Source organism: Lampris incognitus, chromosome 6, assembly GCF_029633865.1.
Source record: "Lampris incognitus isolate fLamInc1 chromosome 6, fLamInc1.hap2, whole genome shotgun sequence".
NCBI classification, from domain to species: Eukaryota; Metazoa; Chordata; class Actinopteri; order Lampriformes; family Lampridae; genus Lampris; species Lampris incognitus.
Window position 1 is genome coordinate 16180665 of NC_079216.1, and position 16140 is coordinate 16196804.

The window sequence follows — 16140 nt, forward strand, 5'->3', positions numbered from 1 at the left end:
AGAAACACAGAGAAGGTGGACAGGAATCATTTGTAGTTGACCTTTGACCCTTTTAACTACTTTCCCTTCACGATAAAGCCCCCTTTTTTGTTTCTTCAGTTCTAGGAGGCACAGACGGTTTAATAAAATGCTTTATAGAGTGATCTGTAAACACGACATGAAGACATCCAATCAAAGACAGTTGAATCAGTTCATCTAAGTGAGGTCACTTAGATGAGTGATGAAACGTATCTGTCAGTAAACGTTGTATCCAGATGAACTGATTCAACCTTCTTTGATTTTCTCATCTGGATTATTGAGCATGCAGCAAGACAACATGAAGGCATCGTGAGCGTGAGTTACTTGTTTATTTATATGAAAGTGGCCTACAAGTGGAGTTGAAAATTAACATTTGCCATTAGATTACAGGAATATTGACCAATTGACATACAGAAAGATAAACCAGGGTGTCAGTAATGAAAGTTTGAAGACTGTCAACAGAGGACTTCTGATGAGATCAGATACTGATTTAAGCCTCTGCCTCAAACATCTTCTTCCTTCCATCCATGCCAGATTTATCCTCAATGTTCTTACGCCAGTCTCCAACATCACGCAGTTCCTTCTCCTAAAACAAGATGGGCAAAAATCACAATCTGTTGAAGGACAGGGCTGATGAAAATTGTAAAATTATCAGTTGAGAGTAAGGTTAAGATTTGGGTGAAATGCAAAAGTAATTTTTTTTATTTCAATCTCCTTAAAGTGCCAGGGTGTTGGGGATTGTTTCTTGGGACAGCACCCATATCCAGCAATATTAGACAATAGCAAAGAAAATATCTGAAGGTCAGTTTTGTTGACTTTCCTGGGTTGACAGTTAATGTGAACCTATTGAGATGCTCTTGGTACATGAACCACCCCTGGATGGGAGTCCAAGTGGGAGAACAGATGCTAACAGTTATTGGACCCAGTTCTGGTTATGTTGGTTCCTGTTGGTGACCTAATTAGATCTTGAAAACCTCATTGAGGATTCAGTTCTTCACATCATAAATTCATATCACGATGTCCAAATTAGTTATGCAGTACTTGTCTAGCCTCATTAACCCCCCCCCCCCCGCCTCTAACATCCAACCAGGTCTGAGTCAAAACCACACAGCTTATTGACGTCACATCTTATGGATTTGAAAGAACCAAACAATTAATTTTAAGCTGTTGTATGGTGACCAGGAATGAAAACTAAGAAACATTTCTGGCCCTTATAGAACAGTTACTGATCAATCCAAGAACTAAGCAGCCACTTTAACAGTTTTACCAGCTAGTAATGTTTTCAAGGTGGGTGGGATATGAATCAATGGTTCACTAACGTGCCTCAGCAAAAATACGTACACATACACTGCAGCAAGATCTTTTTCACTTGCATTCTGCTTTTGGGGATTTATCACACTTGTTAGGTTAAACGAGCCATTCTGGTAGCCAAATAACAGGACTTCAAGACATTTGAACCTTCTTTTTTTTTTCACTGTCCCTCACCTCCTCTTTGACCTCCTTCTTGACTTGTTTGAGGTTGGCCCTCAGGTCCATGTTGACTGTGTGCTTGGAGCCCAGCAGAGCTTTGAGCATGGCGTCAGCGGACATACGCACTTTCCTGAGGACCGGCTTCTTGAACTTGCCCTTCAGGTCCTGAACTTTGATGCTCAGGTCATCGATCTGATTGAGGGAACAAATGTCTTGGTAAAGGTTAGCTGTAAAAAGTTTTATTGACTAGCTAGGTGACTAGTTTTCATTAGCGTGGATTTTCAACCAGCAGTTCCTGTCGTTAGCCACATGTAGACCACTTTCCCGAGGGTCAAAAGTAAAGTGATATTTACCAGAGGTGGAGAATCAAAATAAAACATGAAATTGCGATGTGGACTAATTTAATTTCAGAATTATCAGTTAATTTTTTTTCTAGGAATTGAGGCTGCTTTCTTGGCCTACAAATCAAGTTGTGTCTTTCATTGTGATTCAAACTGAATAATTCTGACATCATGCTGTTTTCCACCTTTTTTCTGTTTTTAGGCATAAGTAAAATGTTTTATCTTATCACCCCATGTCTTCAGTTGTTGAGTAAATGAATGCTTAAGCATTATCAGAGATGCCAGAGTTATCAGACTTTACATTATGTGACTGTTAACTGCTAGGTTCAGCAACTCTCAACACCATGTAACTGTTATAGATTAGCAGTTGCTGCTATAATACTATACCACTGCTGGTCATTTGCACAGCACCAGCAACAATGTTCTAAACTGTAACTAAATTCCAGAGGACCATAGCAGTTATTTTTCATTTTCAAGTAGTTTTGTCCAAAATGTTGGCCCAGAGAACCTGGCGAAAGGACAGTTTCCCCAGACATTACTTAATTCTATGATGTGGTCGGGTAAAAAAGTTTACCATGACCACCCCTGATGAAATCCACAACCATCTTTACAAAGTACTCATATAGCTCCGAGCCCTAAATGCTCTCTGAGACATAACTAATATCAGCTGAAGACAGTGTGTTGACTTCTCTGTGCCCATCATTTTAAGGTATGGATGGAAAACACTACCTCTTTGTTGCACTTGGTGACCTTCATCTCCAAATCGTATCTTTCCTCGTCGGTCACTTCAATCTTGTGGTGGATCTCTCTGCACAGCTCCTGCAGCAGGACACGGTGGTGTGTAATAACTAGCTAGTATATGAAAGTTTATGGTAGGTAATGGTTAAAGTAGAGATTACAAGCTGTGTAGTTTGTGGTGCACCTGCAGCTCCTGCATGGTCCGTGGCAGGGACAGAGAGGGGCAGTTCTCTGCCATGTACATCCTCCTCTCCTCCTCCTGGTCCTTCACCTCCTCCTCCAGTAAACCTTTGGCAATAGAGAGCATCAAGCTCTGGAAGAGGGGTACGGCAAGGCAAAATTATTATACAAAGGGATGATGATAACAGTAATAATGACAATAATAGATAAACAGCTAGCTAGCTATATAGGTGTCCCATCCTTCTTAGAAATTATTGTTGAGTTTCTGTCAATCACAGCAGCATGCTACAGAATCCAAAGTGTAACAGAAACACTCTGCTTCTCTTGCTATGAATAGTATTACAGTATACAACAGTGTTTTCAATAATGACTAGAAAAACAGCAACTGGAAATGATTTTGCACTGAAAGGAAATACTGCTGTGCTAAAGGGAAATGTAAGTGTACCATAAGGATTTACTAGTGTAATGAACCGAGTCATTTTACCTTGAGGTGGTGCTTGCGACTCGATGACATCTTCTTACTAAAATGATTCAGGGATGTTTTTGTTTTGTTACAAATCCAAATTCAGACAGAATTGCCTGTAGTTAGTATATTGTGTAGCAGTTTTACATACAGTAACACATCTGATCCGTAAGCAAAGTAGTGTGATCGAACAGACAAGCAAGACACACAAAAAGTTGTTGGTTCCACAAAAGTTTGGACATGATCATATAACATTTCACGACGACTCAAATATTTCCCCTCTAAACTACTCAACGGAAAACAATTGAATATGCATTTTAAAACATTATGAAACAGCATTTTGAATATGATGTAATGCACCTTTTGATATGGCAAACACGTGTAATTAGAGTTAAATGAAGCCCAATGATTGAAAAGTTACTTACTCCGACATTTTGACGTTTGTTCGGCTTCACACCCTGCAGGACAAATATCTCCATGATAAAACAGTACAGTATGTGAGAGTCGGATAGGCATACAGACGTAGGCTTTCACAAATTTTCTAATTGAATATCTAGAGGGGACATATATAACAGGATAGGAATACTGATAAAAAAATAATAATAATAATAATAAAACTTTGAATAATCAGGTGGGTCAAGCAGTTGTGCCAGGATGCTTTTGAAAAGGAGCACAAAGGTCAAGGGTAAGTCAAGCTGAATGGAATTAGCTTGGAATGCTAACGCTAATGCGCGTCCAGAGCACTGAGGAATAATAGCTCCACTCAGGGGAAACGCGACACCAACACAAGCTGTAGTATCCTGCCCCAAGGAAAAGCCACAGCTAAATCAGGACAAGTAACTAGGGGCCAGTTGTTCCCTGTGGCCTTTTGTGCAATGGAAGGCCTGTCTTCTGGAGGTTCATCAAAAAACCTGATACCGCCTCTGTTGGTACCCATGTTGCCCAAGATATTTCCTTGACGTGATGGCGGTTTCAGCCCTGTTCTCTGAAATAGGGATTACATTGAATGGTCATAACCACTCTCACACCACCGCTTGAATCACACAGAAGGGTGCAAGGGCTGGCCCCAAACCCTTTTTTAAGGCCCAAAGCAGAATTTCTCCCCCCATCCTCCCACCCAAATGGTTGCTTAAGGCTGCAATCACATTTTACATGTTTTGGCAGTGAGAAGTACCTTTTTTTTAGGATCCCCCCCCCCTTTTTGTTTCTCCCCAATTGTACTTGGCCAATTGCCCCACTCTTCCGAGCCACATGCCTCCTCTGATACATGTGGAGTCACCAGCCGCTTCTTTTCACCTGACAGTGAGGAGTTTCGCCAGGGGGACATAGTACGTGGGAGGATAACGCTATTCCCCCCGATTCCCACTCCCCCCGGAACAGGCGCCCCGACCGACCAAAGGAGGCGCTAGTGCAGCCACCAGGTCACATGCCCAAATTCGGCTTCCCACCCGTAGACACAGCCAGTTTTGTCTGCAGGGATGCCCGACCAAGTCGGAGGTAACACGGGGATTCGAACCACCGATCCCCGTGTTGGTAGGCAGTGGAATAGACCACCCGTGAAGTGCCTTTTTCTGATTGTTTTCAATGTGTTTGAGGTGTTTCGCTCGCTGTTTATGTGCCCTGGATGTCCCTTTTGGGGGGGGGGGCTATTATCAAATTGACCACTGTGTAATAAAAAAGACATGTTAATATTGTAATGTGCATGGATAAGTAGACACGCTGGCCATTGGTTGGCCGGTCCGACACTTTAGTCGAGCGGTTAGCGACGTCTCCTCCGGTGCGGGCGATACGGGTTCGCTACCCGGCCGCGGCAGTGTCTGTGGTTGCGTGGCCTCCTCGGATTCGCTACATTATCTACATTATTATCAGTAATATCTTGGATGGGTAAAGTTGAGTAGCTAATTCAGTTATTTCTGACGCCAGCACCCTATTGATTGACAGGAGACACTGGCTGCCTAGCAACGGCAAAAGTTTCTCACTGCTGAAAATGTGTCCTGGTGTGATCAGGATCGGTCAGGGCCGTCGCAGTAAGACAGATAAGGGTGCACCTCATGTAGGAACACGCACAACGTGATCACAATTCGCTCAAGCAGCTGAACCGATCACCGCAGAAATAAACCATCGTGAGGAATGAGTCAAAACGGTTCCTCCAGCCTCCTTGAAGGAGACAACCTAGTCTATCAAGATGTAAGATAATTGAAAAAAAAAGTAAAATAGATTATCTGTATGTAGCCTGCTTCTTATAACAATAAAAATGACACGTGCACTGACATGCATCCACACTGTAAAAAATATGTATGCACCTTCAGGTGCTTGTTAATTCGCAGAGGTAATATTGCCAGCAGAGTGGTGCACCGAGAGCGTGAAGACACAGAATGCGTCCTTACAGCGTGAAAGGCCCAGTTGTCTGCGTGCTCATCCGGTGTGAGTCTTGATAATCTGTTTTCTCTCCTGGGAGCGCTCCTCCGAGCAGAGAATGTGGAGTTGAGATGCATTTAGCAGGGGATGCATGTCTCTCTGTCAGCGCTGCCATCACACTCTTGCAAAAATGCTTATTCCCTTTGATTGGATGCTTGCAAGCCAATCCAAACCAAAGTTCAGATTTATGAGGGAGCGACCTTCGTTCAGAAACCCAACAACGTTGTGTTTACATTGTTTTTATCCAAACGTCTATGTGTACATTATCTATACAAGGGTAAAACTCATTTCTGTCATCATGCAGGACATGAATAATGCAGCCTGCCGTGCCTCTTATTCTGCTGATATGTTGTTTTAATGCTATCCTATACTATACATATGATGTGGTGATTTACTGTTTTCTTTACAAACACGTTGCAAACTGATTTTCTCTTGCAAAACTTTTAAGATGCAAACTTTAAAATAAAAATTTATAAAAAATATTAAATATATAGAGATACGAGTACATACAATCTCTGCAGTATAAAACCTTGCATGAATCAAATAAAACCAAAATAATTTTTATAAGCAAGCCTCGCGGGCGGTGACCATATGGTAGGCAGATGGTCTTGCTGGGTATTCATTCCCTTCAAATACTTCGTGGCGACACCATAATAAACACTGGGGCAACGACTTCCCAGATCCGTGAGCACACAGGTTTACACAAACACACCTCATCAAACCCACATCAGAGGGAGGTGAAAAGAAAAACACACCGACAACCACTCGGGCGTGGAACGCATTTGCATTGCCTGTTCAGACTGCTGCAAACCATTTTTTTTCTCTTTCAGTCTTGCTTTAGCCAACATCACAAACAAACAACAAGACCCCCCTCACCTTCTGACAATGTTCACATCCAAAAGGAAAAAAAACTAACACCCTTTCTACAATAGCAAGTCTCTGTGCAAGAACTCCAACTAAACACCCCATCATAACTCCAAAATAGCCAAGTTCTCATCCACAATAAGTATTTGCAACAAAACAAGCAAATGACGTGAATGAGATGAGCGGCGCTGGTAAGAGTACCCTCATCTCTTAGGAAAGTCATCAGCCGTGCAGGATGCAACAAGAGCATTTCTCACCTATCAGCTGAGAGGAGACAAACACGGCACAGTAACCGGATGGGGGGCTTTGGCCTGCACGGGGCATAATGAGACGGTATATATTGAATCCCCCGACGGCCCAGGGAAACCCCATCTTCCTCTTTATGGAAGTAGATTTGACCAATAGGCAGACCAGCACCTGAAATATTATATCTGGACCCCCGCAACTCCTCCCCAGCTCCGACTTTTTATAAATAACCCTTCCTTTCAGAATGTGGTACTTATCCCTTTATTTTACACCCCCCCTCCCCTTTTTTTTTTGGATGCCCAGGTTGGGATAATGTTGAAAATGAGGATGTTGGGGTGCAGCGTGGAGGTAGATATGTGGTACGGCACCGCCGTCTCAGTTGGAATTTAACTTGGTAAAGAAGTGATTTAAGCATGAACACACATCTGACGGGGTTAAAGAGGATTTGGTGGTGGCATGGCGGCCTCAGTGGGATGAGGGAAGCACGGAGTGATGAAAGCTGATAGAATAACAGGTGGGAGGATTGAAGGGGAGGATTCCGGGTCTTTAAGCAGCAGGTCTTAAGGCAGATCTGTTTAAGGAGTGGGTCTTTCAGATAGCCATTTAAGAGGCACTAAAAAGATGCTGCAAAGAAGCCGTTAATACAGATTGGCCTGCGAGTTGGGAAAGTGACAAGTGGGGACGGATGGAGGGGCTGCTTTTTTTTAACTGCCCATCACGCGATAATGCAGACGTTAGTGGAAAATTGTCATCAGATAAGGCAAAAGAGCCCATTAACTTGTGACTTCGTTTAAAATGTTGTTTAGTGGACAAAGCGATCTGGTGCTGCCATTAGAGACAACACAGATTTGGCGGACAGATTAAGTTTATGTTTTCTCGAGTGAGAACAATAGATTCTAGTGTTGAATTACCCAGGCGGGGGTGCAGATATTGATCGATTGAGGAGAAACGTTGCACAAGTGGTGTAAGGCATTGGCTCAAGCTTACAATAATGTTCAATAGTCACGGATTAATGAGGCGTGTATTGATGATATGGCTATTATGCTTTTACGATTATCATCACTACAAGATTAAATGTTAGAACTATAACCTCATTTTTAAACAAATTTGCACATCATCACTACTGCTGACAGACTGTGGACAGTTAGGGTGTTTTTTTCTGAGGGATATTGTTGCACCTTAGCTATGGAGACCATCACGGGTCGGGGTAAAGTAAGTAGGTAGGTGGGTGGGTGGGTGGGTGGGGTGGGGGATTGTGGGGAGCTGGGGATGCTGGTGAAAGACGGCCCATGGCAGAAGCTGTTCTTCTCAGCCATGTGCAGCTTTAGACCTTAATGACATGAGACAGGGCCAGGGATCCTTTCTCCCACAGCCACGGTCATTATAGCCCGTCTAAAATAGTGCGATGCCCAGATAGGATAACCCAATACTGACAACCATGAACAGAATGTTAATTTGAAAAGGTCTGTTTTGAAAGAGTACATATCCAATTTTTCCATTTCCTTTATTACTTTGTATAACTTGTCCATAATCTAGATGGATATTGCCCCCTTCATAGCTATAACATGGACAGTAATTTGCCATTAAAGTGATGGGTGTGTTTGCTAACATTTGCGTTAATCTTATTCCTCCACCATGACAAAATGTTATTTTTAACATTATTTTGAAGGACCTGATGTGCTCCTGGGCATAATTCATGGCTGTACAGTTTTAAAAAAAAGCTTTCAGTTGTACAAATTACAACCAAGTCATAGTTTGTGAACAGAAGAGCTGCAACTTGCCCTAGAATGTTTCCATGTGTGTGTGAGTGCGTGGGGGTGTAATGTTTACACCTATGTTCATTTTGTTTACTAAAAATCCCCTCATGGCTTCAGTAATGAAATGTCAGTAAAGTCAAAGTGCGTCGTCTGCTTCTGTATCAGTGTCTCCGTCAGCTGATGCCGATGACTTTCCAGCTCCACCTGGCTGCTGCCAGTCAGAGTCTTGTTGGTCAACTGGTCCCTGAGTTTTTGGATCGCGTCCTCTCTGTCTTTTATTCAGCTCTGGAGAGTGGTTTTGGTATGACGCTGCTCCTCCTCAATGTACTGGAGCTCCTGTTTGTAGCACTCCACTTCAGCCTCTACGTCCTGTTTGGCTTTGTACTGTAAGGCTTGCTTCTCCTGTAACTCCAACTGCTGCTTGCACCATGTCTCCTCTGTCAGGGCCTCGTTCTCCAAGTCTTGTATCTCAGTGCGAAGCATGTGCAATTGGCCCCGCAACTTCTAGATCTCTTCTCTTTGCAGCTCCTTCTCATGACATAGCTCCTCCAGCTCCACACCTGAGGCCCCAGCCCGCTCCAAGGACTCCAGACCAGAGCCTGCCTTCAAACTGCTGATCAGCTTCTCTTTGGACTGAAGGATATGTGAGGCTTTGTGCGTATAGTCTTGCAATTCCTGCTTAGCGTTCTCTGCTGATGCTTTGGCACTTTTGATCCGTTGCTGGAGATCCTCAGTCCGGTGCTTCTCCTCCACTGCCCACCATTCTGCTGCTGTCATGGCCTCTGCCAGGGTTTAGCTCTCGGGCATATCAACCTGTTTCACATCAATGATATTCTGGGTTACAACCAATGTTCCTAGTGATTAATAAATTTATTAAATGAATAGTCACAGTCATAGTGTGTTAAAAAGGGGGACCGGAGGGTGTGCTCCAATTATTGGGGCATCACATTGCTCAGCCTCCCTGGGAAAGTCTACTTTAGGGTGCTGGAAAGGAGGCTCCGACCTATTGTTGAACCTCGGATCCAGGAAGAACAATGCGGATTCTGTCCTGGCCGTGGAACAATGGACCAACTCTTTACCCTTGCGGAAGTGCTGAGGGAGGCATGGGAGTTTGATCACCCAGTCTACATGTGTTTTGTGGAATTGGAGAAGACTTATGACCGTATACCCCGGGGCACTCTGTGGGGGGTACTGCAGGAGTGTGGGGTACCGGAGCAGTTGCTACAAGCCATCCGGTCCTTGTATAACCAAAGTGAGAGCTGTGTCCATGTTCTTGGCACAAAGTTAAACACGTTTTCGGTGGGTGTCGGACTCGCCAAGGTAGTCCCCTTGTCTCCGATTCCATTTGTGATATTCATGGGCAGGATCTCAAGGCACAGCCAAGATGAGGAGTGTGTCCATTTGGTGAACCTAAGATTTGCATCTCTGCTCTTCGCAGATGATGTGGTTTTGTTGGCTTCATCAGAATGCGACCTCCAGCGCGTACTGGGGCGGTTTGCAGCTGAGGGTGAAATGGCTCGGATGAGAGTCAGCATCTCCAAGTCTGAGGCCATGGTTCTCTACCGGAAAATGGTGGATTGCTCCCTCCAGGTTGGGGATGAGTTGTTGCCTCAAATGAAGGAGTTCAAGTATCTCAGGGTCTTGTTCATGAGTAAGGGTAGGATGGAGTGGGAGATTGACAGGCGGATTGGTGCAGTATCAGCAGTAATGTGGATGTTGTACTGGTCTGTTGTGGTGAAGAGGGAGCTAAGCCAGAAGGCAAAGCTCTCAATTTACCTGTCAATCTTCATTCCAACCCTCAGCTATGGTCATGAATTTTGGGTAGTGACCGAAAGGGTGAGATCGCAGATACAAGTGGCTGAAATGAGTTTCCTTCGTAGGGTGTCTGGGCTCAGCCTTATAGATAGGGTGAGGAGCTCGGACATCTGGAGGGAGCTTGGAGTAGAGCCGCTGCTCTTTCGCGTCAAAAGGAGCCAGTTGATGTGGTTCGGGCATCTGATTAGGATGCCTCCTGGGTGCCTTCCTTTGGAGGTTTTCTGGGCATGTCCAACTGGGAGGAGACCCTGGGGCAGACCCAGAAGTCGCTGGAGGGACTACATGTCCAATCTGGCCTGGGAACGCCTTGGGGTCCCCCAGGAGTAGGTGGAGGGTGTTGCTGGGGAGAGGGACGTCTGGAGTGTCCTACTTAGCTTGCTGCCACCACGACCAGACCCCGGAGAAGCGGCTGATAATGAGATGAGATGAGATAGTCTGCACTGAGTCATACCCCCCCCCCCACACACACCAACAGTGAAAGCAGACATCTTAAATCTGCATTTGACCATGAAAGGTTGTTCTGACTCTCCTCCATGACTGCCTGTCCCACGGTTTGCTTTTCCTCACAGCTGTGGTGTACTGATGGCCGCTTGCCTGGTGCCATGTGAGTGACAAGAAGGGAGAGAAGTTGGGGGGGGAGGGGGTCCAGTCTGAGCAGTCAAACACATCTATAGAATCTAGATTTGAATCAGATAATAAACCACATTTGAATATGGTTAGAATCTCTAGATTTTTTTTTCATACAGACTACTGAAAAGCAGTCAGATTCAGACCAGATATTTACAAAAATAAAAAAGGATGCTGGGTGCCAGAACGAACACAGCCTAAGATTTTTTCACAACGGTACACATGCCTACCAGCATGGGGATCGGCAGTTCGAATCCTCGTGTTACCTCCAGCTTGGTCGGGCATCCCTACAGACACAATTGGCCGTGTCTGCGGGTGGGAAGCCGGATGTGGGTATGTGTCCTAGTCTCTGCACTAGCGCCTCCTCTGGTTGGTCAGGGCGCCTGTTTGGGGGGGAGGGGGAACTAGGGGAATAGCGTGATCCCCCCATGCGCTACGTCCCCCTGGCAAAACGCCTCACTATCAGGTGAAAAGAAGTGGCTGGCGACTCCACGTGTTGTAGTCTGCAGCCCTCCCCGGATCTGCAGAGGGGGTGGAGCGGCGACCGGGACAGCTCCAAAGAATGGGGTAATTGGCCAGATATAATTGGAGAGAAAAGGGGGGGGGTGGGAGAAAAGTACACATGAGGGCAAGTGTTCCCTACATGACTGTTTGGGAGGAAGCAGGAGCTACCTGTCCAGCTTACAAATACCCAAAATATGTGCTCGCGTTATCCAGAATACACAACTTTTTTTCTTTTTTTTTGTAATTTGATATTTTTAGTTTTCCAAGTGAAGCATAGCTTTGGTTGTTTTTCCTAAGACATCTACAAACCCAGATAAACATTATTCAGTCTGCTTACCATGGATCTCATGTTTGGCCTTAAACAGCATTTCCCTGACAGTGTTCTTGATGTGTTAGCACTTTATACTTGTGGTATTTTCTCTAAAATCTTTAAGATTTAACAATTTAACAATATGATATTGGGTGAACTGACCACTTTTGTTTCTGAGGCTACTGTGGTTATTTATTTATCAATGATATTTTTTTTAAAGATTGTGATAATGTTACCAGATGACTAGCAAGGTTATTTAGTGGGGGGGGGGGGGTTCAATTCCCCTGCAGGAGAACAGGTCAGGGTATTTAATAGACACTGGATGGTATATGGATTAGACCTGACACAACACTGTCACAGGAAGTCTCTTTACCGTCTTCTTATGGAAGGCCCATCAACAGGAGAAAGTAAACACTCAAATAAAAATATCACCCGTTTATTGGCCGAACAAATACACTTTGACACATAGCCGTCGCCAAAGATTTAATCACGTGCAAAACTTAACTCTCTTGCAGCAGGATAATAAAACGCTCCATCCAGCAGACTCCCAATTTGACCTCAATACTAAATATTCAAATCTACAATTCACAAACACTTCAGAGGAATACCCCGACCTCTGTCAGTCGCAGTCCTCACCGGTGATCCTCACGTGTAATATTCAGTGTTTCTGTGAGCAAGAATTACTTGGTACCTCCCGTATGGCTTCTTAAATTCAATGGTTGTGTGTGAAAACTATCAAACTCTCAGTGACTCAACCAGGCAGAGCTTAAAGAGGCAGCTTATCTCGAGCATTCAGTCCTTAAACTGAAACATCTTCACAAGGCTTTGAGAGCTACACACACCACGTCAGCAGCAATGACACCAAGACAAATTCCCGTACATGTACAGTACTCTGCAAAAACCGATCCTGATCCTCACCGGCTGCACGTCCATGTTCCGCAAAATGACTTAAGTCACAGCGTGGTCGTCATCTGTTCATCTCCTGGCTGGCTGGTTAAAAAGGGTAGAGGCTACTGCTTTGTGTAGAACATTACATGTACAGTGGCCTCTGCAGGTCCTTCCCTGAGAATCAACCCAAACTCCCTAAACTGATGAGGGATCCACAGAGGAAGTCACAAACAGCCACAGACTCAACAGGTCTTCGTCACGCTGACTTAGTACAGTCATTCATTTACAAGCACGGAGGCGGTTAGACCAGGCTTTTGACAGCACCAAAAGGTTGTTAATGTACAAGGCTCAGCGTTTTCAGTTTTTATTTTTCAATGCCATCCAGCATGCCGAATTTCGCCACAAGAGGATACTGTTACATAACCACACACGAACAGGAACAACTTTTGGATCCGTGGAAACATAAAATCCGGGCGGAAATCAGTTTAAACCGATCTGCTCCTTTTAAAAAAATCTGGGTATTTTTGGGTGAAAATCGGTAAAAACAGAAAACGCTGAGCCTTGTTACTGTAAAACAAATTCAAACTCTTTTGGTTCTACTGTTCAGCTTCACACATTTAAACTTAATCAAACTGGAGACTTAAGATTGGTTTTATATGCGATTTGCCAGCAATTTTTTCTTCCCCCTTTCTCCCCAATTGTACTTGGCCAATTACCCCACTCTTCCGAGCAGTCCCAATTGCTGCTCCACCCCCTCTGCTGATCCGGGGAGGGCTGCAGACTACCACATGCCTCCTCCGATACATGTGGAGTCGCCAGCTGCTTCTTTTCACCTAACAGTGACAAGTTTCGATAGGGGGACGTAGTGCGTGGGAGGATCATGCCATTCCCCCCAGCCCCCCCCCCCCCCCAACAGGCATCCCGACCAACCAGAGGAGGCGCTAGTGCAGCAACCAGGGCATGTACCCACATCCGGCTTCCCACCCGCAGACAGGGCCAACTGTGTCTTTAGGGACGCCCGACCAAACCGGATTTGCCAGCAATTTCTTTTTACAAAATCACATACAAGAAAAACTTTTGGATTAACCTTTGTATTTCTGAAAAGCTCTAGTAAAATGTTATAAATCCTTTTGGCAAAACTAAAATTTGCTTTCAATCAAATCAACTCTGAAAAAAAATAAATCATATCAAATCTTGGAATTGAGATGGAAAGAAAAAATATCCCCCTTTAGAGCTTTTTGCACATTCATTAACTAGCAGATACTGTCGCGGTGCCTTTCAGCAGTCAGGGGGTAAAACACTGTTAAAGAAATAAATAAGTATTTATATAGTCACCAAAAGAAAATCCATCTTTTTGCTTGGTGTAAAAGAAGCTGATTTACACATAGGAAAAAGAAAACAGTAAGATTCCTCCGAGGAGCCGGTCTCTCAGTTAGAGCTGCGTCCACTGTGGTTACTGTTCGCCTTCAATATTTCACAAACGTGGCAACATTTTCTGCTTCCTGAATATTAAGGCATTGGAGAAATTCTCACTCTCACAGCATCATCAGACAATGTAACAAATGTCTTTCAGCCCACCCAGCATCATCTTCAGTCCAGCATACGACATGTATGTGGGGGGGGGGGGGGTCTGGACCACGAAAGGGGTCACCAGAATATTTATGCAATGTCCCTTTTTTTTTTTTTTTTTTTTGAGAAAGTATTTTTTCTTGTGAAATGATGAATATATGCTGCCACAAGTCTCCTTGAGCTAATAATGAAATCAGTAAAAACATTCTGAAGAGAAAAAATAATTGTCATTTGGTGTCAGAGTCATCCTCAGGACCAACCACTGTCCTAGGTCGCACTTTGCTCTAAGCTGCCTGTTTATCCTGGGCTGGGGCTGCCTCCTCGAGGCCATCTCCTCTCTCCTGGTTCCAGTCTTTGAGGCCGTCGGGCAGGCTGGTGTCCTCTTCAAAGCTGCCTGTGCCCTCCACAAACTCCTCGTACGTAGACTTCTCGTCAAACGGCCGTGGGCCGAGCAGCTCCACCATGTCCGCCTTGTCCAACACTTCCTTCTCCAGCAGACGCTTTCCTACCTGAGGGTTTAATTGATTTAAAGAAGAACAAAAAAGAAAAATTAACAGCACAGATTTGTCACAGTGATTAACAGAACACAGTGTGTTGTCACAAAATTCTACAGATAAGGGTGGTGAGTCCTGTTTATCAGATGCAGTGTCCTTGGCTGTCTCCTAATGGGTCTAATGGAAGATATTTGAGAGGGACAACATGAAGTAAAAGGTGTAATGTGTAATATTTCTGGTTTCCTGTAGCATAATGTGACTAGTTAATATCAGCAGGGGTTGCCAAATGGTGGATTTAAAAAAAGTAAACGATTCACAGCTTTCAGCTCTTTTGAAAACACAGGGGCCACGCCGGGTTAAGTACTTTTGTTGTTGTTTGAAGGCAATCTTCAGGAGTTGCTTAGCATCAGTTTTGATTTGAAGATGTTATCATTTTTTTTATAATAGAAATCAGTGTTCAAGTAGATTATATATTGCACCTTTAAAGGTTAGTCTCTTGAGTCATTACTACTACTACTACTTTCAGCTGCTCCCGTTAGGGGTCGCCACAGCGGATCATTCGTTTCCATCTCATCCTGTCCTCTGAATCTTCCTCTGTTACGCCAGCCACCTGCATGTCCTCTCTCACCACATCCATAAACCTCCTATTTGGCCTTCCTCTTTTCCTCTTCCCTGGCAGCTCCATATTCAGCATCCTTCTCCCAATACACCCAGCATCTCTCCTCCACACATGTCTAAGCCATCTCAAGCTTGCCTCTCTTGCTTTGTCTCCAAACCGTCCAACCTGAGTTGTCCCTCTAATATACTCGTTCTTAATCCTGTCCTTCTTCACTCCCAATGAAAATCTTAGCATCTTCAACTCTGCCACCTCCAGCTCCGCCTCCTGTCTTTTCGTCAGTGCCACCGTCTCCAAACCATATAACATAGCTGGTCTCACAACCATCTTATAAACCTTCCCTTTAACTCTTGCAGGTACACTTCTGTCACAAACCACTCCTGACACTCTTCTCCACCCACTCCGCCCTGCCTGCACTCTCTTCTTCTTCACCTCTCATCTGCACTCCCCATTACTTTGAACAGTTGACCCCAAGTATTTAAACTCATATGCCTTCATCACCTCTACTCCTTGCATCCTCACCATTCCGCTGTCCTCCCCCTCATTCACGCATATGTATTCCGCCTTGCTCCTACTTTCATTCCTTTTCTCTCCAGTGCATACCTCCACCTCTCCAGGCTCTCCTCAACCTGCTCCCTACTCTCACTACAGATCACAATGTCACCTGTGAAAATAATAGTCCACCGAGACTCCTGCCTGATCTTGTCCATCAACCTGTCCATCACCATTGCATACAAGAAAGGGCTCAGAGTAAAGAACGTTTCTTATCTTGGCAGGAATGTGAACCTTCACGTTTTAGACACACATATGCCCAATGACCGT

The 16140-nt window shown here is 44.5% G+C and overlaps 2 protein-coding genes across 4 annotated transcripts in view; both read right to left on the minus strand.

The window, feature by feature from the left end:
* Positions 1-456: 456 nt before the first annotated feature.
* On the minus strand, positions 457-11682 carry LOC130113833 (troponin I, fast skeletal muscle-like). Of its 3 annotated transcripts, none has more exons than XM_056281498.1 (6): positions 11665-11682; positions 3232-3264; positions 2752-2880; positions 2559-2648; positions 1504-1680; positions 457-604 (listed from the first exon to the last, which is right to left on the minus strand). In XM_056281498.1, the coding sequence occupies exons 2-6, from the start codon at positions 3259-3261 to the stop codon at positions 509-511; spliced, it is 522 nt and encodes a 173-aa protein (XP_056137473.1). In that variant the 5' UTR covers positions 3262-3264; positions 11665-11682; the 3' UTR covers positions 457-508. The 3 variants fall into 3 exon arrangements, with proteins under 3 accessions (XP_056137473.1, XP_056137474.1, XP_056137472.1); XM_056281499.1 differs by lacking the exon at positions 11665-11682 and adding an exon at positions 3636-3646 and having other exon boundaries at positions 3232-3268; XM_056281497.1 differs by lacking the exon at positions 11665-11682 and adding an exon at positions 3636-3643 and having other exon boundaries at positions 457-598; positions 3232-3268.
* Positions 11683-12186: 504 nt separating this feature from the next.
* LOC130113782 (AFG3-like protein 1) overlaps positions 12187-16140 on the minus strand; it is a 42004-nt gene continuing 38050 nt past the window's right edge. Inside the window, exon 16 of the mRNA XM_056281406.1 lies at positions 12187-14717. Coding sequence (XP_056137381.1) covers positions 14493-14717 — 225 coding nt within the window. The 3' untranslated portion in view covers positions 12187-14492. The remainder of the gene's footprint in view (positions 14718-16140) is intronic.